Consider the following 23827-nt stretch of genomic DNA (forward strand, 5'->3'; position numbering starts at 1 on the left):
TTCTCATCTATAGAGTGGAGATGATAAAAAAAATACCTATCTCATAAAGCTGTTGTGAGGACTAATGAGTTAATTTGTGTCAAGTTTTAGAAGAGGGCCTAGGACCCGAGAAGCACTCACTGAATGTTAGCTCAAACCACACACTCCACCATCCTGAAGTTTTCTAAGTCCTCTAATGTTATAGTCTAAGTAAACATATAAATCTCAAGATACAACAAGCTACAGCTTAACCAGCTATTACACTATCAATTAAAAGAAGTCAGCTTCCCAAGGCAAATAAAGGGAATTATGCTACCCCCTGCAACTTAATTCTCAACTCAGCCAGTTCTACAGCCGTTACCTGCAACATCCATCCTCAGCACAATTTCCCTGGTGTTTTTTCAGGATTAATTCAAAGTCTTTCAGTTGCATTGACAGGAAGCCAACACAAACTGGCTTAAGCAAAATAGGGAATTTATTAGACCATTGTATTAGTTATCCATTGCTGTGTAACAAACTGCAAAACTTAGCAGCTTAAAACAATAAACATTTATTATCTCACAGGTTCTGTGGATCAAGAATCCAGGCACAGCCTAGCTGGGTGCCTCTGGCTCAGGGTCCCTCGTTAAGCTACAGTCAAGGTGTCAGCCAGGGCTGCAGTCACCTCAAGGCCCTCCTAGGGGAGGATCCACTTCCAGTTTCATTCCTGTGGCTCTTGGCAGGCCTCAGGTTCTCATCAACCATTGGCCAGAGCCGATAGTTCCATGCTGGACGCTGGCTGGAGGCCTTCCTTATCTTGGAGGCCTGCAGTTCACAGCATAATACCTGGCTCCTCGCATGAGCTCAAGGAGGGATGGGGGTGGAGAAAGAGAGCCCAAGATGGAAGCCACATCCCATCCCTTCTGCCACATTCTGCTCACTAGAAGCAAGTCACAAAATCTATCCCACACTCAAGAAGAGGTGATTACACTAGGGCATGAATACCAGGAGGTAGAGATCTTTAAGCGGCATCTTCAGAGCCAAGTTTAGAACCTAAGTCTGCTGAGGCTGAAGCAAGTGATACCCGCTATTGGTTTGCAAATCCCATGAAGGTTATTAATAGACTCGGGACCTGTACCCCAGCCTGAGCATGTGGGAGGAGTCCGTGGTGCTGGGTATAAACAACCCTCCCTGGGACACACACACACACACACACACACACACACACACTCACATGCAATTGCGGAAGCTGTGGTGTTTCCTCCTTCAGCGTGTTATCTGAAAACAGATCATCATGGCGAGCCCAGGGAGACAAACAGATGGCTGGGCTCTACAAACTCTCTCCAATAAGCCACCAGAGAGTCAGCCACACATATTCTCTCCCTTTCTGTGGATCCCTCTCCTCTTCCTGCTCATGGGTAAGTCCACACTATGGCCACCGCCGCTTGCTACTGGTGTTCCTCTGAGGCTGGTCACGTTTCTGCTGGGGATTCTAACTGATAAAAGCAGGAAACTCTTCTCCTTTTGGTAATTATTCTGCAAGTTCCACCTTACTCTGAGCTCTGTATGTGTGTGTGTGAGTATGCATAGTTACACACCATGAATAGGTGACATTCTAGCCCCGGTCACAAATAACTCTGGGCTCAGACTCTATTCCTCTCACCCTCACATCTTCCTGCTAAGAAATACTGGGTGATGAGTTTGTTCCCTATACACTGTGGGTAAAACACACAGAGAGATACAGGGAACTTGTCCTGAGGGTAAGCCACCTGTCAATTTCCTAGGGAGGGATAGAACTGCTCGAGCTTCTTTCTACATCCTGCCTTGTTTATCACATGTATGGAGGCTTCATTAGGGATCTGGAGATGGTCTGGTTGCCCTCGGCTACGTGGCTTCTATGTGAATATCCTTTCTCCCCACCATCCTACCTCCCCCTCAAGGCCCAAGTCCTGCTAGTTTCTGAGAAACATTTCTCAAGAGCACTTTCTATTTCATCTTTGCTCACCCCTCTCCAGTGGGCAGAGCTAACCCAGTACCCCAGGGTGTATCTCAACCACCTGGGACTGTGACAGTTACTATCTGTCTGGAATCCTTCTTCCTCACCAGGGATTCAGGGAGGATAATGCAGGTAGCACTAAGGACCTGACAGCAGTGAGGATAGAGGTGGGGATGGGCAGTGAGGAAAACTCTAGAAAACTCTTAGATGCATGTATGGGGGTAGAGGGAGCCTAGACCTCAAGGCTGAATTTTAGTTTGACCTCCCTTCACTTTTTTTGGCTGTGTTGGGTCTTCGTTGCTGTGTGCGGGCTTCTCATTGCTGTGGCTTCTCTTGCTGCAGAGCATGGGCTCTAGGGCGCATGGGTTTCAGTAGTTGTGGCGCAAGGGCTTAGTGGCTCTGTGGCATGTGGGATCTTCCCAGACCAGGGATTGAACCCGTGTCCCCTGCATTGGCAGGTGGATTCTTAACCACTGCACCACCAGGGAAGCCCCCTCTCTTCACTTTCTTTTTTTTTTTTTTTTTGCGGTACGCCGGCCTCTCACTGCTGTGGCCTCTCCCGTCGCGGAGCACAGGCTCCAGACGCGCAGGCTCAGCGGCCATGGCTCACGGGCCCAGCTGCTCCACGGCATGTGGGATCTTCCCGGACCGGGGCACGAACCCGTGTCCCCTGCATCGGCAGGCGGACTCTCAACCACTGCGCCACCAGGGAAGCCCCTTCACTTTCTATTTCATCTTTTCTCACCATAAAAACACAGGTGGCAGCAGGCTGTTTATATCCACACCCAGCTCTTGAGGTGCTTCTTGGTTATGTTGGATAAACCTGGAATTAGCCACATCCAACGACCTCCAAGCCTCAGGTGGTCAATGCAGGAAATTTCAAACAGTTCAGGGCAAAGAGACCTCTCCCTCTGTCTGGTTCCACCAATTAGGGTTACCTCAAACCTCACTGTTTGGGTCTAGAAGGGAGTTTCCTTGAGGCTTTTGTGTTTCCAAGGAGTTGTTTCCGGAACCTAGGAGGCAGTAGGGTGAAAAGTTTTGGCCCCTCGCCCCCAGCTTCAGTACCAGGAATATTTGAAATTAAGTCCTTTCTCCATCATTTCTTAGGTGTGTGAGCCTCTATTTCTTAAGTGTATAATACAAATAATAAGATGTATTATGCAAGACTGTTTTATCAATAGAGATGGTATGTGTACAGTGCTTGGCACATAGTTGGTGGAAGCTATGTTTGTTATTATGATAATCACTGTTAAGTACATTATTCTCAGACACTATTCAAGGATGGGCAAGTCAAATTCAGTTATCACAATCTTTGAAGCCCCCTTTAATTATTTGTCAAATGATGTAGTTAAAAAATAAGATGGCTGGGCTTCCCTGGTGGCGCAGTGGTTGAGAGTCCGCCTGCCGATGCAGGGGACACGGGTTCGAGCCCCGGTCCGGGAGGATCCCACGTGCAGTGGAGCGACTGGGCCCGTGAGCCATGGCCGCTGAGCCTGCGCGTCCGGAGCCTGTGCTCCGCAACGGGAGAGGCCACAACAGTGAGAGGCCCACGTACCGCAAAAATAAAAAATAAAAAAAATAAGATGGCTGATACCTGGGGCTCCTGTCACTCTGCAGGGAGCTGTGTAACACTCTGTTACAATATGATCAGGACCACATCCTGCTCCTCCCACTGACAGTATGAGAGGCTTTGTTTATCGTTGATGTGAGGAGCGATGATGTCAAAACATGTTCATATGAGCCCAGCCAAGACCCAGCACCTCTGGGCTTCCAGGATGGGGTGGTCAGTGCTCTTGGCCTCTATACCCTGGGGCATCACATACATAGAATCTGGGCTCTGCAACTGACCAAACCTGTGATCTCAGGCAAGTGGCTTAAACTCTCTAAATTTCAGTTCCTTATCAGAAAAACTGGACTACTTATCAGATAATTTTGAGGATTAAGTGAAGTGATTTCTACAAAGTGCCTAATACACACATAGCAATCATAAGCAGTGTCTTCTGGATGAGAAGAGCTCTCTTTTAGGCAACCTCAAACCAACATCACTTCAGCTAAGCTTCTGTCTTCTGAATCTGCCCCCAGAGTCCACCTGAACTGACCCTTTCGTGTCCAGGGTTCCTAGTCCTGTGTCCTCCCTAGCTACCACGCCACAAGGTCCAAGCGCTCTGCTGATGCGGGTCTGGGCAGAGACCCCCTTGGCCTGCACCAATCTCTTCTCTGTGTCTACGGAACCCGTAACCTTTAGGCTTTCAGAACACACTTCAACCTTTTCCCATCCATCCAGGCTGTACTTTGGACACTCCTCTCTCTCTAACATTTTCTACATATTTTTCCACCCGGAATTCCTGGTGGAGTCTGGGTCCTGAACCCATCTGAGTTGGTCTAGGGTTTACAGAGCACTCTCTAGAGCCTCAGAAGTCCTGGAATCTGGGAATCCAGGTTGGGGTCACCCAGAGGATACTCACAGGACCTCTACAAGGAAATAAGCTGCCGTGGCCAAATGTCAGGCCGCTGGAGCCCTTAGTAACAATGGTTATCAGAGATCCGGGTCTTTCCTGAGATGAGGAAATCAGGTGTTGAATCAATGCTACCTACCTATTCCCAACCCCAAACCTTGTTCCCAAGCACAGACCAGATTTCCCTGGCCAAGCCAAAGTCAGGCTGAGATCCATGGGCAAAGAGGGAAAGGTAAGGTGATAATAGAGGCGAGAGATGCTCCTTTAATTCCCAATAGTTTATTATGAAAATTCTCAAACGTATAGAAAACTCGAAAGAATTTTGCAGTGAACACGCAGATACCTCCCAGCTCAGTTCTATCACTGGTGTTTTACTTTACTTCCTTTATCACACACCTATTCATCTATCCACCCTTTAGCCATCCATCAATCCATCTTGTTTTTTTAAAGATGCTCCATATTTTTACTTCATTAGTTCTTTATGATTTACAGCAACCTGATTTTATTTCATCTCTACCACATTCCTGGAGGAAGATGGTACAGGTGTGAACATTTCTGTCTTACAGATGTGTAGACTGATTCTCAGAGAAATTTAGAAATTCGTTGAAAGCCACAATGCTAATTTCCCTGTAGGAATAGAAACCTATAAAGTCTGTTTTACTGATTATTGTAGCTACATTCCTGGGAGAGAATGTTTGGGAAGTGAATGAATGGATGAATGAGGTCCATTTGCTAAGAAATGGACCTAGAGGGAGGACAGCCAAAATATCATTTCATTTCTCAACACCTGGCATTTATTACCAATATGTGTTTATTGAATGAATGAATGCACACATGCATGAATAAATGAACAAACAAATGAACGCTGGCTTGAGGACTCCAGCTCCTCCTCCAAGTCCCTCTTTTTTCTCTGCAGGGCTAGGAGCCTCTGAAAAGGACTCAACACCAACAGTGGTGAAAGGGATTCTAGGGGGTTCGGTGATTCTGTCCCTGAACATTTCAGTAGACGCAGAAATTGAGCACATCACCTGGAGTGGTCCCCAACAAGCTTTGGCTTTAGCAGATGCAAGCGGAAAGATTATCTTAATAGACAAAAGCTACCAGGGGCGAATAAACGTCACCCAGGACAACTCCTTGTCTATCAACAAGCTGACTCTGAAAGATGCAGGATCCTACAATGCCCAGATAAACCAAAAGAATTCTAAAGTCACCACAAGTGAGAAATTCACCTTGTCTATCTATGGTGAGTTCCAGAGAGTGTCTGTGGGTTTTGACCTTTTATTTTTAAAAGCAGGGTTTTTCCCTCTCCAGGAATTAATCTCTCTAGGACAAAGAGAACTATCACATTGGTCCTTTTCCCCCAATTCCATAAATACAGATGTCAAGAGCGAAGAACAGCCAAAATGTGTTTAAGAGCTATTTGAATTCTGTTTTCTGCCATGTGGATTCTCTCTCTGTGTTAATATCCTTTATCCATCCATCTGTATTAGCTTGCTAGAGCTGCCATAACAAAAGATCAGATTGGGTGGTTTAAACAACAAAAATTTATTTTCTCACAATTCTAGAGGGTAGAAGTCCAAGGTCAGGGTGTCAGCAAGTTTGATTTCTTCTGAGACTCATGCCTTGGCTTGCAGATGGCCACCTTCTTGATGTGTCCTCACATGGTCGTCCCTCTATCTGTGTTGTCTGTGTCTTAGTTTCCTCTTTTTACAAGGACACCAGTCATACTGGATTAAGGTCCACATTATAACCCCATTTTAACTTAATTATCTCTTTAAAATCTCTATCTCCAGATACAGTCACATTCTGAGGTAATAGGGATTATGAATTCAACATATGAATTTTGATTCAGCCCATAACACTCTGCCCTCTGGTCCCCCAGAACTCATGTCTTTCTCACAAAATACATTCACCTCATCTCGACAGCTCCCAAAGTCTTAACCCATTCCGACATCAAGTCCAAAGTCTTATCTAGATATCATCTAAATCATGTATAAGTGAGACTTGAGGTATAAGTCATCCTAGGCAAAATTCCTCTCCAGTTGTGAACCTTTGAAACCAGACAAGTTACCTGCTTTCATGATGGGACAGGCACAACATAGACATTTGCATTCCAAAAGGGAGAAATCTGAAAGAAGAAATGGGTCACAGGTCCCAAACAAGTCTAAAACCTATTAGGGCAAATTCTATTTGATTTTTTTTTAATTTTTATTGGGGTAGTTATCTATTTTATATATAGTAGTGTGTATATGTCAATCCAATTTATCCCCCCCTTACCACCTGGTAACCATAAGTTTATTTTCTACATCTGTGACTCTATTTCTATTTTGTAGATAAGTTCATTTGTACCCTTTTTTTAGATTCCACATATGAGTGATGTCATATGATATTCGTCTTTCTCTGTCTGACTTACTTCACTCAGTATGACAATCTCTAGGTCCATCCATGTTGCTATAAATGGCATTATTTCATTCTTTTTTATGGCAGAGTAATATTCCATTGTATATATATGTACCACATCTTTTTTTTTTTGATGATGTATTTTCTTTTTTTTTTTAATAAATTTTATTTATTTATATATTTATTTTTGGCTGCATTGGGTTTTTTGTTGCTGCATCTCAGCTTTCTCTAGTTGCAGCGAGCAGGGGCCACTCTTCATTGTGGCGCGCGGGCTTCTCACTGCGGTGGCTTCTCTTGTTGTGGAGCATGGGCTCTAGGCGCGCGGGCTGAGTAGTTGTGGTGCACGGGCTTAGTTGCTCCGCGGCATGTGGGATCTTCCCGGACCAGGGCTCAAACCCGTATCCCCTGCATTGGCAGGTGGATTCTTAACAATTGCGCCACTAGGGAAGTCTCCACATCTTCTTAGATCTGAGAATAATCCCCTTTGGCTCTATGATTTATCCTCCTGGTCCACTGGGGTGGCAACCACACCTCCTTGGCCCTGGGCCCTGGCCAGCAGCCCTGCCCCCTGGAACCAAGGAGGAAACCACGCCACCAACGGCCCCTGGGCCTATGACCTGTAGGCCTGTGGTGCCAGTGGCAGACCTGTCGACCCCTGAACTGCCCTTGGGGTCATTCTTCCCTTTTCTTGAAGGATAAAGCATGGTCTCAGCTGGACATCTCTATTGGCTTATCCTGTAAAATCCCCGAAATCTGACAGCCTTCCTTCATTTTGTCCCATCTGTGTCCCTTCAGTCCAAGGTGGCAGAATTTCTACTGAAATGGTTGACTGGATCCTTGAATTACACCATTGTCTATCCATACTCTCAGTGTTTTCCCCAGACACAAATTCTCATTTTTTGCTCTATAGATAGGCTGAGAATTTTCCAAATCTTTAAATTCTGCTTTCTTCTTGCTTAACAATTCCTTCCTCGATTTATCTTTCTTCTCTCACATTTTACTACAAGCAAAAGGAGAAAACAGGCAGTGCCCTCAACGCTTTGCTTGGAGATCTCCTTAACTAAATACCCAGTTCATCACTTAAATGTTCTGCTTTCTACAATACACTAGAACATAATTTGTCTAAGTTCTTTGCCACTTTATAAGTATCACCTTTCCTCCAATAACAGGCTCTTCATTTTCAACTATTACCTTACCAGCCACACGTTTAATGTTTATATTTCTATCAATGTTATATTGACAATAATATGTCTATCTCTGAGATAGTAGAAATTTTCTTTACAGATCTCTTCTTTTCTTTCTGAGCTCTTACCAGAATCACATTTAACATCCATATTTCTATGAACTGCCTCTTGAAGACAATCTAGGCTTTTTCTAACATGCACCTTAAAACTCTTCCAGCCTCTATCAGTTAACCAGTTCCAAAGCCACTTCAATATTTTTGGGTATTCATTATAGCAGCACCCCAGTTCTGGTGCCAAAATCTGTGTTGGTTTGCTAGGGTTGCGATAACAAAATAGCACAGACTGAGTAACTTAAACCACAGAGATTTATTTTCTCACAAATCTGGGGCTGGTCATGAGGCCTTCTTCTGAGGCCTCTTTCCCTGGCTTGCATACGGCCACCTTCTTTCCCTATGTCCTCATATGGTTGTCTCTCTGTCTGTGTTGTCTCTGTCCTAATCTCCTCGTCTTATAAGGACACCAGACATGTTGGATTAGGGACCATCCTAATGACCCTATTTTAAAATAATTACCTCCGTTTCCAAATACAGTCTTATATCCAAATACAATCACACTCTGAGGTACTTGGGGTTAGAATTTCAGCATACGAACTTTGTGGGGACAGAATTTAGCCTATAACACCGTGTTTCTATTGGATTGTTTGACCTTTCTGATTGATTTTTTAGGGTGCTCTGGATATATTAAAGAAATGGAATTCTATGCAGTTAACAGAAATAGAATGAATCAACTTAATATGTACTAACATACAACAATTTCCCAGATATATCATTAAAATTTTTAAAAGCTTAAGGACAATATGTACAGCGTGCTATTATATATATGTGTCTACAACTAGAATATCTCTGGAAAGATCAACAAGAATCTCATAACAGTAATTGCCTCCAGGAACAATAATTCCTGGGGAGAGGAACTAGGTGGCTGGGGCAAGAAAGCTTGTTTCTTTGTGTGTGCATATGTACCTTTTTGTATCTTTGCAATTTCAATTTTATGTATGTATTGCCTATTCAAAAAAGAAAATGAACTTACACACACACACACACACACACAGGCTGTGAACAGAGGAGATGGAACAAAAGGAAAGGAGAGGACCAGGAAGAAAGTCTGGAAGCACAGTGGGTCCCAAATCTAGACCAAAAGACAAGGGCAACTCAAATTATAGAGGCAGAGCTTCCAAATCTCCCGTGTTTGAGGCTGGCTCATTCATCCATTTATTTACCAAACATTCATGAGTGTCTTTCATGGACCAGGCAGATGTTAGATGTTCAGACACAGACACTGGCTCTGTCCTCAAGGAATTCACTAACTGGTGGGGGAGAGAGAGAATAATCAGACTATTGTCGTGTTGAGTCTCGGTGATAACAGCTGTAGAGGATACTACAGAAGCACTGAGGAAAGGCAATCAACCTAGCTTGCATGGGATACAAAGAGGAAAAAAAAAGACTTGCCACTGGAACAGATAATGCTGGCCTCTTCCTTTGGCCCCCAGCTCTTCTACCAACACCATATTTTTCCCTTAGCCCTTTCCTGCTGGGGAAGCAGTCTGAATAGTCTTCCTATTGCCCTTGTTCCTGCAGAACAGCTGCAGGAACCCCGAGTCACCATGAAGTCTGTGAACATGTCTGAGAACGCCTCCTGTAACATCACCCTTGTATGCTCCGTGAAGGGGGCAGGGGAAGATGTTCAGTACTACTGGACTTCGAGGGATCCCCATGCTTCTGAATCCTGGGGGGGGCCTAGTCTCACCATCTCTTGGTTGCCCTGTGACCCAAACCTGCCATACATCTGCAGAGCCAAGAACCCCGTCAGCCAGAGCAGCTCCCGCCCTGTCCATGCCTGGCAGTTCTGTACAGGTAACTGGCTCCACTGAGGCCCTCCAGGGGATTCCAGAAACAGTCTAAGCAGCTACAGAGTCTAAATCCCAGGATTCTGGCAGGACACAGATGAGGTAGGGAGGTAAGAGAACAGGCCCGAAAATCCCTTTTTCTCTACCCTCAGGAGCCTGAGAGAGACTGGTAGGGGACTTGGGAACTCCCAGGGCACTCTGAAACTCCAAGGGTCTATAACACAAGAGAGGGAAAGAGAGTATGGATGCAGAAATCCAGATTGCTCTTTGCTTGGGTAGGGGTGTCTCCTAGGGTGTCCTTAGAAGGGCAGAGAGGGCAGGATAGGACTGGGTATGCAATAGGCAGAGCCAGGTGCATACCTGTGCATGACAAGTGGTCATGGGAAAGCAGCAGGGATGCCTCATCAGAGAAAGGGGGAAGGAGGCCTGGGCAGGAGGGTGTATCAGGCTATAGTCCCCTTCAGGCAGGCTGAGGGTCAAGGGATCGAGACCAGTGGCTGAAACTGCAATGTCTCACCTCTGGCTACAGATCTAGGAGCTTCCAGAGGAAGACCAATGGGGGAGACAGTGGCGGGGATCCTGGGGGAATCCATCACCCTGTCCCTGGCGCTCCCGGACAGTCAGCACATAGACAACGTTGTCTGGATGTTTAACACCTCTATTATCAGCAAAGAGCGGGGAGAAGAAGCAACAGCCAATCAACTCATTAAGTTCAAGGACCCAAATCAGAGCACGGTGTGGGTCTCCAGCCAGGACTACTCCCTAAAGATTGGCCAGTTGAAGATGGAGGACGCCGGCCCCTACCACGCCTATGTGTGCTCAAACGCCAGAGTTGCCAGCACAAAACATATCAACCTGAGCATCTACCGTAAGTTTCTGAGTAGAGCGCCCATCATTCGATTCATTCCCTGAAAGCTTTCTCCTCTTTGCTGCCTAGCCCACCTCCCTCCTCCTACAAAATGCCTCAGACCCACAGGACAGCTACTGAGTTCACACCAGTACGTTCACAGGAGGACAATACAATCAGCAGCTGAGCAAATTCCCCTAGCCCAGGCCCCCTTCTTCTAGGCTTCCAGTTAAGCCTCAATCAACCAACTTCTGGTACTTGCCCTGTCCTCCTGCATTGATTATTGGGTGGGACAAGGAACTCTCCAACCTGTATTTTTATAGAACATTATCATTTTGCATAAAGGCAGAGCTGGCTGGGTAAAATCATAGAAGACTGAGGAGAAAGCCTTTATTGTCCTGTGACCTCCAAGAGCTTGGAAGGCTACTTGGCTTCCTTGAGTGTGAGGGAAAGAACTCAGAGTCTTCCTCCTCAGCCCTGTGCTTCACAGAAGCTTAGCTGGACGGTTTGTATAATTTAAATTTGCCAGCTCCTTCACCTCTACCATTCAGACATGGTCAACCTATCCCCTGCCTGGGCATGTTGGTGTCTCAGTACATGAGAAAAGAGTCACTGTCCATGGTCCTGTTAAAATATGTAAGTCAGCTAGTTCACTTCTATTGCCTACTGTGACTCAGGTATCAAAGAACCAGGAAGACGATCCAGCAAAAAGAATAAGAAATTGGGAACAAAGAGTGCCAGTCTTACGCTGCTTTTAAAATTGTTAACATTTATTAAGTGCTTACTCTGTGACAGTGCTGTGCTCACCTCTCCATATTCCTTATCTCACGTAAGGAAACAAATTAGATGATGGGACCTCAAAATGTAAGCCTTGAAGGGCCTCAGTGCACTTGGAAGTGTTGTGCTTATTTGTGTTGATTGGTTTGCTTGTTCTTCACAGTATACTGTATAGAATGATGGGGTATCTTTTTTCACTTTTCATTAACCCCTCTATTTCCAAGGACCAAAGATGAGTAAAGTGATGAGTCTGAGATTTTAGATCTATCCAAGAAAAGTCCAGGTGCACTCCTGGAGGCACCTTCCCAGCCCTAAGGCAGTGTCAACCCACAACTTCATGAATATATTTTGAATGGTAACTGCCCAGGGTGCAGGCCTGACTCCACATCTGGTTTGCCTTTCTCCTCACATAGGGAGGCTGAGGAAGCCAAAAGTCACCAGGAGCCTCGGGCTCACAGAGGACGGCGTCTGCAGGATCAGCCTGACATGCTCAGTGGAGGACAGTGGACACAATGTGACATACAGATGGAGCCCCCTACAGAAAGGAGCTGTTGTGTCCCAAGGGGGAGCTCACCTCAGTGTCTCCTGGAGAAGTGGAGAAAAACACCCCAACTTCACATGCAGAGCCAGCAATCCTGTCAGCAACAGCTCCCAGCAGTTTCTTTCTAGGGACCTCTGTCCAGGTTGCTCTCCTGTTCAGCCAGACCTCAGAGCCTTAAGTCCGTGGACCCAAGAGTTTTCATTCTGAGTGGTTCTTTATAAAGTGCAGTGAGGGAGTGTGAGTGAGTCTTTAGAGCAGCACATTCCAATAGAAATATAATGAAATTATAATAGGTAATTTAAATTTTTAATAGTCATATTAGAAAAAGCAAAAAGAAACAGGTAAAATTAATTTTAATCATATATTTTATTTAACTCAATAAATCCAAACTATCATCAATTCAACATGTAGTCAATACAAAGAATTATTCATGACATAATTTGCATTTCAGTTTGTACTAAGTCATTGAAATCCAGTATGTACTTTACACTTACAGCGCATCTTAATTCAGATGCTAAATTCTCATGGGCAGTAGTTGATCTGTATTCAGATTTCATAAAATTTGCAGTTGAAAAAATATATTTATATCTGAGTTGTCCCAAATATACTTATCAGTTTTTCAATAAGGAATAGAGTAGCTGATTTTTAATTTAAATTTTAATTAATTAAAATTAAATAGACAATTTAATTCCTCAGTCATACTAACCAAGGTCACACAGCAGAAGCGGGATTGAGGCTCTGAGTTCTGTGCTCTGCTCTTCCCTAAAGAGAAGTAGAAAAAAAGGAAGGTCTACCCAGGATGTGAAAATGCTGGGTCAGGCTGTGTCTGGCAAGTGGTTTTAGAGCTCCGATCAATAGTAATCTGGATTCACTTTCTAGAACTGTCCTTATGCCATTTATAGAGAGGGGCAGTGTAGTGTGATGGATAAGGGTGTTTTAGGATCTGACAGCCTGCCTTCAAATCCCAGCTCAGGTACTTAAAACTCTGTGACACTGGGCAAGCAATAAACCTCTCTACCCAGGGACAGTGTCTGCCTTACTGCTATAATTTCTTGCCTGGAATATGACTGCTCAATAAATAGCTGTAGAATGAATGAATGAAAAGGAATATTTCCTGCAATAGTATGGGATTTTAAGAGGCAGGTAGGATGGCCTTTATGTTTTGTCCTTTGCTTGCCCCAACTCCCTTGTTATTTATATTGATATCACTCAGTTCCTCTTCACAGGACCTGAGAGAAGGACAGCACTTTGGTCTGGGATCTCCCTGATGGTTCTTTTCACCCTTCTGTGCTTTGGGATCTCTGGCTGGTGCTTTTGGAAGAAAAAAGGACGATGTGAGTTTCTGAGATCAATGATATCTGCCAGTACGAGGCCATTTCCCTAGGACCTCTGGAGACTTCTTTGTCCTCTCATAATTCCCTCCTACCCCTTCTCTCCCAAGACCTCATTTCTTCTCAGAATGATAGGGGAGGAGTGTCAGCTGGGACTCTTTAGTTGCAAATAATTGAAACCCAACTCAAACTAGCTTAGACAAGAAAGGGTGGGGAGAGGTGCAAGGGGACTGGTTTATTATTTGGAGACTCACATAATCAGTCTATGGGCAAGGAAGAGAAGAGCTGGCCTAGAGACAAATGTCACCAGAGACTCAAAAGCCACCAGAGCTCTCCATCTCTCATCCCTATTTTTCCCTATAAGCCAGCTTAACTCTCTTAATACAGCCAGCTGAAGGGAAGGGGTGGGGGTGGAATGTACCAAAACACAGCAACTGGTAGCTCCAGACTCACACATACTAGTAGTTCTGACACCAGGAAGGGGAAAAAGATGTTTCCCCTCCAACTCGAATTTGAAGAACCTCAGAAATCTCTCTGATTGGCTCAGCTTTAGGTCATGTGACTACTGCTTGGACTAATCACTGTGGGCAATGGAATGAGTGTTTGTGATTGGTAGCTCCTTCTAGAATGTCAGTATTGAAGTGGGAATGGAGTAGTTCCCAGAAAGAACAGATTGGTTAGAATATATAGGGTCCCTGGAAGAATTACTGTGAGCCAGCAAACCAACCTGATGAGTGGCTACCACAGAGGGGTTAGAGCTCTCCCTTCCAGAGAGATGGCAGGAAACTCCAGAGAATTCTCCTCAGCTGAAGATGACCCTAGACTCTGGCCAACATTTCCCATGGGCTTGTGCTCACATCAGGGTTCACTCTCCTCCCTAAAGCCTTTTCCCTAGGTCCTCAGAAATCTCTCTCTCTCTCCTTTGACTCTCACAGAATCAGACTCTCTCCCCTCACAGCCCTAATGATAATCCTTCTCTAACTTGATTTCTCAGGTTCAGCCCCAGCCTTCAGATCCAGTCAAGTTGAGGCTCCAGCTGACACACCAGGTAATATATCACCAGTGACACAGGCTATGGGGTTCCCAGGCCAGATGGAAGCTCCAGAGTGTGGCTACTCAATGTGTGACCAGCAACGTGGGTACACCCAAGGGCTTGTTAGAAACGCAACTCTCGGGCACCACCCCAGAATACTGAACACGAATCTGCATTTTAACAAGATCTGTAGGTGAATCGTATGCCTGTTAAAGTCTGAGAAGCGGCATGCTAAAGGAAGGTGGTTTGGAGAACAAAAGCCACAACCAGACTGAACTCCTGAAAGATGGTAACCAGAGCTAGGAGAACTAGTCCTTCCTCCGGGGTCTCTAGGATTCCTCAGGTATTGACTGCCATCACTGGAATGTGTCCCGTGATGAGGATGAATTTACTGTCTCCACTCCAAGAATGGAGAAACAAAGACCAGATGAAACAGTATATCTGTGACTGAAGCAAAATTAAAAGTTAGTTGAAATTAAAACTCATAAGACTGTTTAGATACCTATTACCCATAAGTATTACTGAGGCAGTGGTTTTCCAATTTTCGAAAAAGCTAAGGAATGCTTTCTTCAAACAAAATATTATGCAACACCCCCAAATCACAATGCACGTAAAAGTGGAGCTGTTCTGATGAGTGTTGGGGTGGAGAGCTGAGATGCCTGTTCCTTATTCTCCCAGTCCCAAATCTCAGTGTCCTAAATTACCACCTTGAACTCTGAAGCTCTGGAGTTCTAAGGAATCTCCAAACTCTGGCCACTCAGTCAAACCCTGCTTTAAAAACCCCTATGTCACCTCTCATGGAGGGGATGCCCCAAGGAGATGGAATAGGAGGAGGGAATGTGTGGGGGAGCCAGGGGCTCAGAAATCCAACATTGCAGCCTTTTCTGATGGGAAAGTGTAACCAAGAAAAAGGGGGCATGAAATGGAAATGAGGTTAGACTTTGGAGTTTCCCACCAGCTTCCTCCTTAGAGCTGGCAGAACAGACCCTGGTCTCCCCTAGCCTGAACCCTCCTTCCTTGGCACCCTGGGCACAGGAGGAGGAATAAAAAAGTTTTGGGGATACCACTGTCATCCCTGTCCCTCCTCCCTCCCCCAGCACCTCTCCTCAGTGCCCAAGGTCTGCTTCTTTTATTTCTCCACTATCTCTCCAGAGTTTCCTCTTTGGAGACTGTGCCACTGCCTGAGTTCATGCTGTCATCAATTTTTTGTTTTATGAAACAGGTTCTTTTTTTAATTGAAAAGTCACATATTCACATGGTATAAATTAAAAATAATCTCCTTCTAAATCCCAGTCTCCAGACCTCTATACAGAAACCCCTGAAGAGACCTCCATTGTTAAGATATGTGTATGTCTAAATCCTTTCAGAGCACTTTAACGCGTTTACAAGCCATATATTCTTCCTTTGATTACACATATGGGAGCCATCTATAACATTTTTCTGAACCTGCTTTTTTAACTTAACAGTAGATCCTAGCAATATTAGCGTACGTAGATTAAGACTGACTCCCATTGATTCCATTCTACAGATGTACCTTAATTTATTTAACAAGTCCTTGTTAACAGACATTCCCATTCCTTGTAACTTCTTCCCTGAAATATTGTTAATAGTTTCCTAACTGGCCATTCCCGCTCCAGAACTCTTCCTTTCTATCCCTTCTGCTCCCCCTTTGAAAAGCTTAATTCTGACTGCTCTAAAACCATCAATGGCTCCTCATGGCTTTGTCTGTTACTCAAAAGGCAAGACAATCTAGTGGTCATGTGTATGAGTCCTGAGGTCAGATAATCCTGTGTTTTTATCCTAGCTCTCCTCCTTTTTAGTGATCTTGGGCAATTCAGTCTCTAAGCCTTAGTTTCCTTACTTTGCAAAATGAAGGCACCAACCTCTCAGTTGCTGTGAGGACTGCGTGGGGCAGCACCCACAGTATGCACTCAATAGGTGATGACTATGATTATTGCTCAGGATTGGGCCAGGACACCTTTTGTCTACTTTTTTCCTACACAAAGGGCATAGGGGGCAGTATTGAGTAGCAGTTAAGAACACCAGGGACCAGATTACCTGCATTCAGATCCTGGCCCTCCCACTTACTTGGGCAAATATTTAACATTTATGTGCTCCAGTTTCCTCATCTGTGAAACATAAATAAGAATAGTTATCGTCTAGGCTTCATGGGGTTTTATGCAGGTTAAATGAATTTATTCATGAAAAACATTTAGAACAGTGACTGACACATAGTGGGCACTTAATAAATGTGAGCCATTATTATTCTACACTTAGATCGAATGGGTTGCTTGATACGTCCCGAAGGCAGTAGACATCCACCCAGGTGTTCGTAGCAGGTACCCATTCTGATTGTCCTATGCCCAAACCATTGTGGTTGTTAAATATTTTAAGTATCATCCTTTCCCAAAAGAGAGGGTGCCTCAGGTTTCATGCCTGCCTTTAATCATGCTGTTCTTTCCACCAAGAACACACTGTCATTCAACAAAGTCCTGCCCCAATGTCAAGGCCTACCTTAATTCTGCCACTTCACAAGTTCTTCTCTGCTTCCTAACCAGAGACCATCTCCTCTCACTTCTGCACTTTCCTCATACTTTTCCTATGACACAGTTGGCCTTACATTAGTTGATTTATGCATAGATCTGACCCCCAGGTAGACAGTGTACTCCTTCAAGACCGGGTCTAACTCACCTTTGTGTTTCCCCAGAGTACCTGTCATGGCAGTTAGGATTGTTTATTCAACGGGGCCAGTCCTGCTCACTGAGAGCTCCTAAGTCCATCACATATCACACTCGATGAATGCTTATCAAATGAATGAATAAGTGAATGCTTGGAAGGAAGAAGGAAGGGGTAATGGAATGGAGTCCTGTGAGGGAAAACAGGAAAACACCTTCTCCTCCAGTTCTCTAGGCCTCATCTGGGGTTAGGAGTCAGAGCAGCTTGGATCCTTGCACAAAGCAAGAGAGAGAAGGGGGCTGGTACATACTTTACCAACCCTGCAGAATGTGTTCCAGAGCCCACTGCTGACCACACAGTATGCTCCATGCTCTCCCAAGGGTATGAGAAGGTGGACACTTTCCCTAAGACCGCCAGGCACGTCTCCGACAGCAGCTCTGACAGCAATGGGACAACTGAGGAGGATGAGGAGAGGACAGAGATGCACCAGCCCGTCAATGGAAGAGACCAGGTGTGTGATTTGGTCACTCAGGAGGACGCTGGACATGACTCGGACTCTGAGGGGCAAACAGAGTATTATCTCGTCACTCCAGATGACACGACACCAGCGCTTGCGATTGAAGGGGAAACTGTGTATACACAGCTGTTCCTTGACTTTCAGGTGAGCTCTTTTGATCAGTACATCTTCCCTCCCCCTCCCCATTCTAGGACCATCAAGTAACCTGAAAGACTAATCTCTCCAAACTGGGGGACAGGACCAGCGGTGCAAGGGCAGAGAATTGTGATTCTATCCATGTTTACCAACCTTGGGGTCCCTTGATATAAAGGAACTTCGCTCCCATTCTTGAGCCATAAATAAGGGAGGTGCTGGGAAACCAGAGGCACTGTTTCCACTGCACTAAGGCAGTTCCCACCCTCTATGTGTAATCAGAACCTGGTGGGGTGCGAGTTGAGGGCGAATCTCTGGAAAGCTCTCTCTCGTCTGTGATTATGGATATCCTGGTGCTGGTCTGTTACAGGGACAGACCCCAGTTCCTCAGAAGAAAGAGAAGTCAGCCACAATCTACTGCTCTATACAGAAACCTCAGAAGGTGAGAACAATTTTCTCTGTATCCTAAGGCCCATAAAGTGAGGAAATATTGCCCAGACCATTTTAACTGAAAGCAGAGGAGCTCAAGTTCCATCACTGTGTCCCCCCCTGACACACTCCATGGTGCACAGAGATGCTGAAACAAATATTCCTGATTTACTTCTGTGTGGCCAAAAGCTGAACATTTCTAATTAATTTAATGATATCTTATATTGATTAATCTTAACACTACCAGAATAACAGTCTGTAAACCCAAACACTGTATGGTCCATGTATGTTTCTAAATCTATCTCTAATTCATCAAAATGGCAACTTCCCAAAACAATTGGAAATTAGCCAACAGTCTAATGCCAAGATTTTTTGGAATATGTGCTATTAACTACAGCACATTGGTTTCATTAGAGTGTTAAAACACCCCTTAAGCTTAGAATTTCCCATTAATAATAAGTTTATATAAAGTTTTACAGTTTACAAAACATTAGCAAACATATTCTCATCTGATCCTTAAAACAACTCTACAAGTGTGCTGTAGCCAGAGAAGCTGAGATTCAGGAAATTAAATTTGCCTCAGTTCACACAGATAGTGGTTGGAATTTCAATATTAAAAACCACAAGGAGTTTTTAAATAACCCTGAAACGTCTTCAACAATTAACCTTGATCTGAATCTGGCTGTCCACTCCACTTTCACTTTCCTGGAAATACTGGGTCCATTCATACTTGCTTTCAAGTCTCCCCCAGAAGACTTGTGCGAACAAGATTTTTTTTTTAACTCTCAAAGTTTTTCAATTATGCTACTTCTCTGTGATTGATGAATCAATCAGTAGATATGTATTGAATACCTTTTGTTTGCCCAGAACTGGGCTGAGGGCTACGGGGATTCAAATATGTTTAAGGCGCCACTTTTGACTTTGAAGACTTGTTATCTATCTTTGATGTAGGAGAGTTGGATTGGTTTAGTCACCTGAAAGATGAGAGAAAATATGATGAGAGAAAACTGCACTGTGTGCAGTTCCCAAGGGTTTTTCGGACATTGGAAATGGTAGACAGCTATGCATGGAGGTAGCCAGGAAAGGCTTCATGAAAAAAATAATTTGGATGAGGTCTTAAAAGATGGATAGAATTTGCTCAGTAAACGCTTGTGCAAATACACAGTTTGGTTCAACCATCTCTGCCTCATTGTCCTGATTTCTAGAGCATGGCCTAATGCCTAGCCAGCTAGGAACTTTATCTTTGTCCTCAAGGCCAAATCTGTACTGTTCACTACGTTCACTGAAGCTGCTTGGGCCTGGCCCTTTGTGTTTGGGTCAATACTGGTCAATCTTAAAGTCATGGACAGCAGTCCCTGCTCTGAGTTTCAGAATGGTCATGTGACACCCCCCCCCACCTTGTCTGGTCAGTCCTGCATGACTCCCACACCACTCCAGGAACTCAAGACCCCTAAAACCACCTTCACCCACAATATAAGTGGAAATCAGTGCATTTCCTCAGCCAAACTCTAGAAAGAATTTATTCCTTGCCCTCAGAATTTTCAGGACCAGGAATTCTGGTTCTGGGTCTCCTAAGGTCATTATTTCCCACTTGATCAGGAAATTCTCAAACCTACTTTAGTTATTTTCTGACACTTGTCTCTGCATGATATCTCAAAGAAGGTTTGTGCTATTTCCAAGCTATTGATGATACTTAACCTCCTTTCTGCATCAGCTCAAGTCTCATCTTCTCTTTAGAGCTTTTCCTGAACACTGTCAGACAAGGGAGCCTCAGAACCCTTGGAATATGAAGGTCTAATGGTTTGGACTATTACTTTGGAACTTAGCCTCTATCACCTGAATTATCTTTATATAAATGTCTGCATTGTTTCTCTCGCTAGGGTAGAGACTGGGATCATTAGACTGTAGCTTCCTGGGAGCAAGGCCTTTCATTGTCATTTTGGAACACCCTCAATTTGCTGCACTAAACTGTCTCATATCTCCCTTCCAAAGAGCCTAGCGCATGGCCCTCACCATTAGGAGATTCTCCGTAAATGCTTGTCATCAGCTTGGATAATTGCTTTATTAACCATATTATTGTGTGTCTTTTGGCTCACAGGTGGTACCAGCACCGCAACAGAATGCTCTTGAGTCTCCTGAAATATCTACCTATGAAAATGTTCCCTGAAATGCAGCTGCCTCCCTGCATGAGGTTGGAGTGCTGGACCTAACAGGGCCTGGGGCTCCCGCAGGCAGAAGCACTTCAGAATTTCCTTCAGGGTTCCAGCGATGTCTGGATTTGTGGCTCCCCCTTCCTCTCACCCCCATGACTTCCCAAACCCATTAGCAGATCAGACAACTTCTGGGCTCCATTTGTCTCCTTGCATGCTCATACTGTTTCTGCCTCTCAGCTCAGATGCACACCTCAGAACTCTGCCAAGGCTTGTCATGTTGTTGAAGGGGACCTGGACCTTCACATGTTCCTCTAAAGAGCTGCTAAGATAAATCCAACAGATATTCTCACTTACAGACACAAAGATGTAGGTGAAATCATGACCACAGTAGTATTTTTTTAAATAAAAGGCTACAGATAACCTAAGTGTCCATCTAGTAGGAATCTGGTTCAGCACGTGAAAGTATACCCACGCGATGGCAAAACCTGCCACTTCTGTAAAGAAAGGAAAGGAAAGACTAACATGTGCTAATATAGAATGAGCTCTAAGCTACATTGTTAATGGAAAGAACAAAGTCTTGGACAGTGTGTATCATATGCTACCGGTTGGATAAAAAATAACTGTATGTTTATATAGGTAAAGAAAAGCTCTGAAAGGAAATACAAAGATCTTATCAGTGGCTGCCTCTGTGGAGGGAACTAGACTGGCTTGGGGATTTTTTAAATGCATACATTTTGTACTGCCAGATATTTTTTAAACCATTTGTGTGTACTGCTCTTTTGATATATTTTTTAAGTGCTTAGAATGCCTCTTCTGAATAAGCCTCCCGTATTTACCCAAGAGAATTTCCCTCCTTATTGTCAGGTCTGGATGCATAACAGGCATAATATCTCTCTTCTCCCCCAAACTGTGGCCTCAGCCCTGTCCCCCTGCCTGTAAGTTACACGGCCCTTGATTTATGTTCATGATACCCTCGTGTCCACTTGCGTTACATGTGCTTTGCAGCCCGTTTATGTTTTTGAATACTGTGCTTCTGCTGTCACGCGCCCCTGCACATGGTCCATGGGGTCAGTATGACTTCTGCGGCCTGAAGTGAGTACTCCCAGGGAGCCAGGCAGTGCTTCCTACACAGCAGGAGCTTAATTACTGCTTTGCTCATTGGCTGGTCATTGCATGGATAATCATCTTTGTAAGGCTTTATCACAGAAGCTCAACAAAGACATGTAAGATGATAATGATATACGTGATTACACTCCAGAATAGAGCATCCCAAAAGGTCTTGGGCCCATAGGATCTATTCTGCTCCTTAAACAAATCTGGCCGGTTCAAGAGCTATGCAACTCAGGACATGTGAAAGGCCAGCAGCAGGCAACAGTCCACATCTCTGGTATTCATCTGACCTGCTGTGACCCCTATCATTTCCCACTCCCTCTTCTCACCAAACTCCTTGACAGAGCAGCTCAGCTCCGAATAGGTGCCTCGGCTCCTCCCCCCGCCCTTCCTTTTGCATATATTTTCCAAGTTTTACCCTTGACACTTTCTCTAGGATGTGGTCTGTCCACACTTGCCTCCAGGAAGAAGCTAGCCTGGCCGACCACACACCTGCAGAGGAGAGGGATCAGGTGGGGCATGAACAAGTAGCTTATCCCCCAAGACTAAGTGGCCCTGGGATCTGGGGACCCTAGAATCTGTGATTCCAGTGTGAACACAGGCGGGGAGACACTGACAGCTTACCAGGAAGCCAGACTCCCCTCCAGCGGGAGTTGAACAGACGTGTTTATTGATGGCCCACGTGTGCCCTTTGGCTGCTATAGAGAAGAAAAGTACAGAATAGGGAGGAGACCCAGACATTTCATTCAGGAAAGAAATTTAGACTGCCTCTAAATAACAACACAGTTCTATATTAAATTCATACCTTATATACAGAGTGGGGCAATTGAAGAACAGGCTCCATGCAGTGTCACCTGTTGGGGGTCCCTGAGTAGGCCCTCTTCCAGTTTACTCTTTCCTGGGCTTGGCCAGAGTCTCAGCCTGCTCTCCACAGCCTTGTGGAAGGGTCTGGCCTGAAGACTCAGGGGGGCCCAGCAAGGTGCCTGGTTCCCAGTTGCTCAGCTGTCTGAGCCCTCCCTCCAGCATGTGCCGTGGGGAACATCAGGACTCAGAACTTAAATACAATATAGTTTGTAACTGTGAAGAGACCGGAATAGATGTCTAATAATGTGTTTTTGTAAGTCAAACCTCGTTCTGTAGACAGAGCTGGTCCCACTGCCAGGTTATCAGGATGGCATGGGCTCTGCGTGATTTTTCCACTCAGAGATGGGCTTGCTTTGCACCATCTACCCTCGCTCCTGCCTACACCCTTTTGTGACCAAAGCCCAGGCATGGCCCCCTTGGAGAACCTGCCAGCTGGCTCACAGCTAGTTATTCCACCCTCACAGAGGGGGCTGTTTCTTTTCCTCTGTATCCCCGTTATCTTTCCTTCCTCTTTGGAAGATGGGCCTGGGCAAGGGAAGGGTCTAAAAACGTGGTCATCCCTGATTAGGGAGGAAGGAAGACAAGTCATAGATTAGAAAACCAGCGGAAGGGAATCTTAATGCTAATAATAACACCACCATACATTTACATCGCACTTGAAAGATTACCAGTACTTGGATTGCTGAGTCTGTTTTTGGAAACTACCCAATATCTCTACTCATTCTTGTCCAGTCTGTGAGTTGAGATAGTATTTAACAGCATTGCTCCTATAATGGCTGTTAGCAATCATTTTTTCAAAACAAAATATAGACCATGCACGAACTCTCATATCCTCTCCAGACTAGGAACTGCTCTGCAGAGAGTCATGTGGTGTCATCCATTGCAACAGAAGCTGGACTGTAAGGAAGATGAGAACAGCTGCGGCAACTAGGAATATACACAGAAGTTCTCCAGCTCCCTGCGGCTCAGTCGAGCCGGGTTCTCAGCTTTGGGTGCTCTCTTTCCCACCTGCAGAAGAAAAGGAGAACTTCAGACCCTCCCACCAAGAGATCCTTATAACAACCCTGTGGGCCATGAATTATTATCCCGCTTCATAATTCGTAAGAAAAGGAAGCTCACATGGGTACGGCAAAAAATTCAGGGTCAACTACTAGTAAGAAGTAAAGGAGGGGCTTGTATCCAGTTCTTCTGGCTCCATTTCTAGTGCTTTTTAACCACACCACCCCTCTTCGTGACCCACCTAGATTGCCTTGGCCCACATGGTGTCCTTTACAGCCCTGGCCTGTCCAGCTGGCTTTACTGTAGGGCCGCAGCTCAAGTGCCAGAAATTCCAGCAGGCCCCCCTCTACCTTCTCCCTTGTGACCAGGGGCAACATCTTTATCAGGCCACAGGTGGAAGCTCAGGTGTTAAATGAGGCTGATGGGTGGGGTGCTCTCCATGCTTTAAATTCTCTGGGTATAAATGGGAAGTATAATTATACTACCTCATAGTATTCTGTGAGGATTAAATAAGATAGTTC

The 23827-nt window shown here is 45.0% G+C and overlaps 2 protein-coding genes across 5 annotated transcripts in view; one reads left to right on the plus strand and one right to left on the minus strand.

Annotated features, from left to right (window-relative positions):
- Positions 1 to 1268: 1268 nt before the first annotated feature.
- On the plus strand, positions 1269 to 21103 carry LY9 (lymphocyte antigen 9). 4 transcript variants are annotated; one of them, XM_079911926.1, is made up of 10 exons: positions 1269 to 1376; positions 5327 to 5653; positions 9629 to 9904; positions 10427 to 10765; positions 11935 to 12204; positions 13289 to 13396; positions 14388 to 14441; positions 17483 to 17763; positions 18122 to 18193; positions 20279 to 21103. In XM_079911926.1, the coding sequence occupies exons 1-10, from the start codon at positions 1373 to 1375 to the stop codon at positions 20345 to 20347; spliced, it is 1800 nt and encodes a 599-aa protein (XP_079768052.1). In that variant the 5' UTR covers positions 1269 to 1372; the 3' UTR covers positions 20348 to 21103. The 4 variants fall into 4 exon arrangements, with proteins under 4 accessions (XP_079768052.1, XP_079768053.1, XP_079768055.1 ...); XM_079911927.1 differs by lacking the exon at positions 9629 to 9904; XM_079911928.1 differs by lacking the exon at positions 5327 to 5653 and having other exon boundaries at positions 1322 to 1376.
- A 1340-nt stretch (positions 21104 to 22443) lies between these two features.
- CD244 (CD244 molecule) overlaps positions 22444 to 23827 on the minus strand; it is a 29531-nt gene continuing 28147 nt past the window's right edge. The window contains exon 9 of the mRNA XM_079915007.1: positions 22444 to 23315. Within this exon, the coding sequence (XP_079771133.1) occupies positions 23235 to 23315 (81 nt within the window). The 3' untranslated portion in view covers positions 22444 to 23234. The remainder of the gene's footprint in view (positions 23316 to 23827) is intronic.

Source organism: Stenella coeruleoalba, assembly GCF_951394435.1.
Source record: "Stenella coeruleoalba genome assembly, chromosome: 1".
Taxonomy (NCBI): Eukaryota; Metazoa; Chordata; class Mammalia; order Artiodactyla; family Delphinidae; genus Stenella; species Stenella coeruleoalba.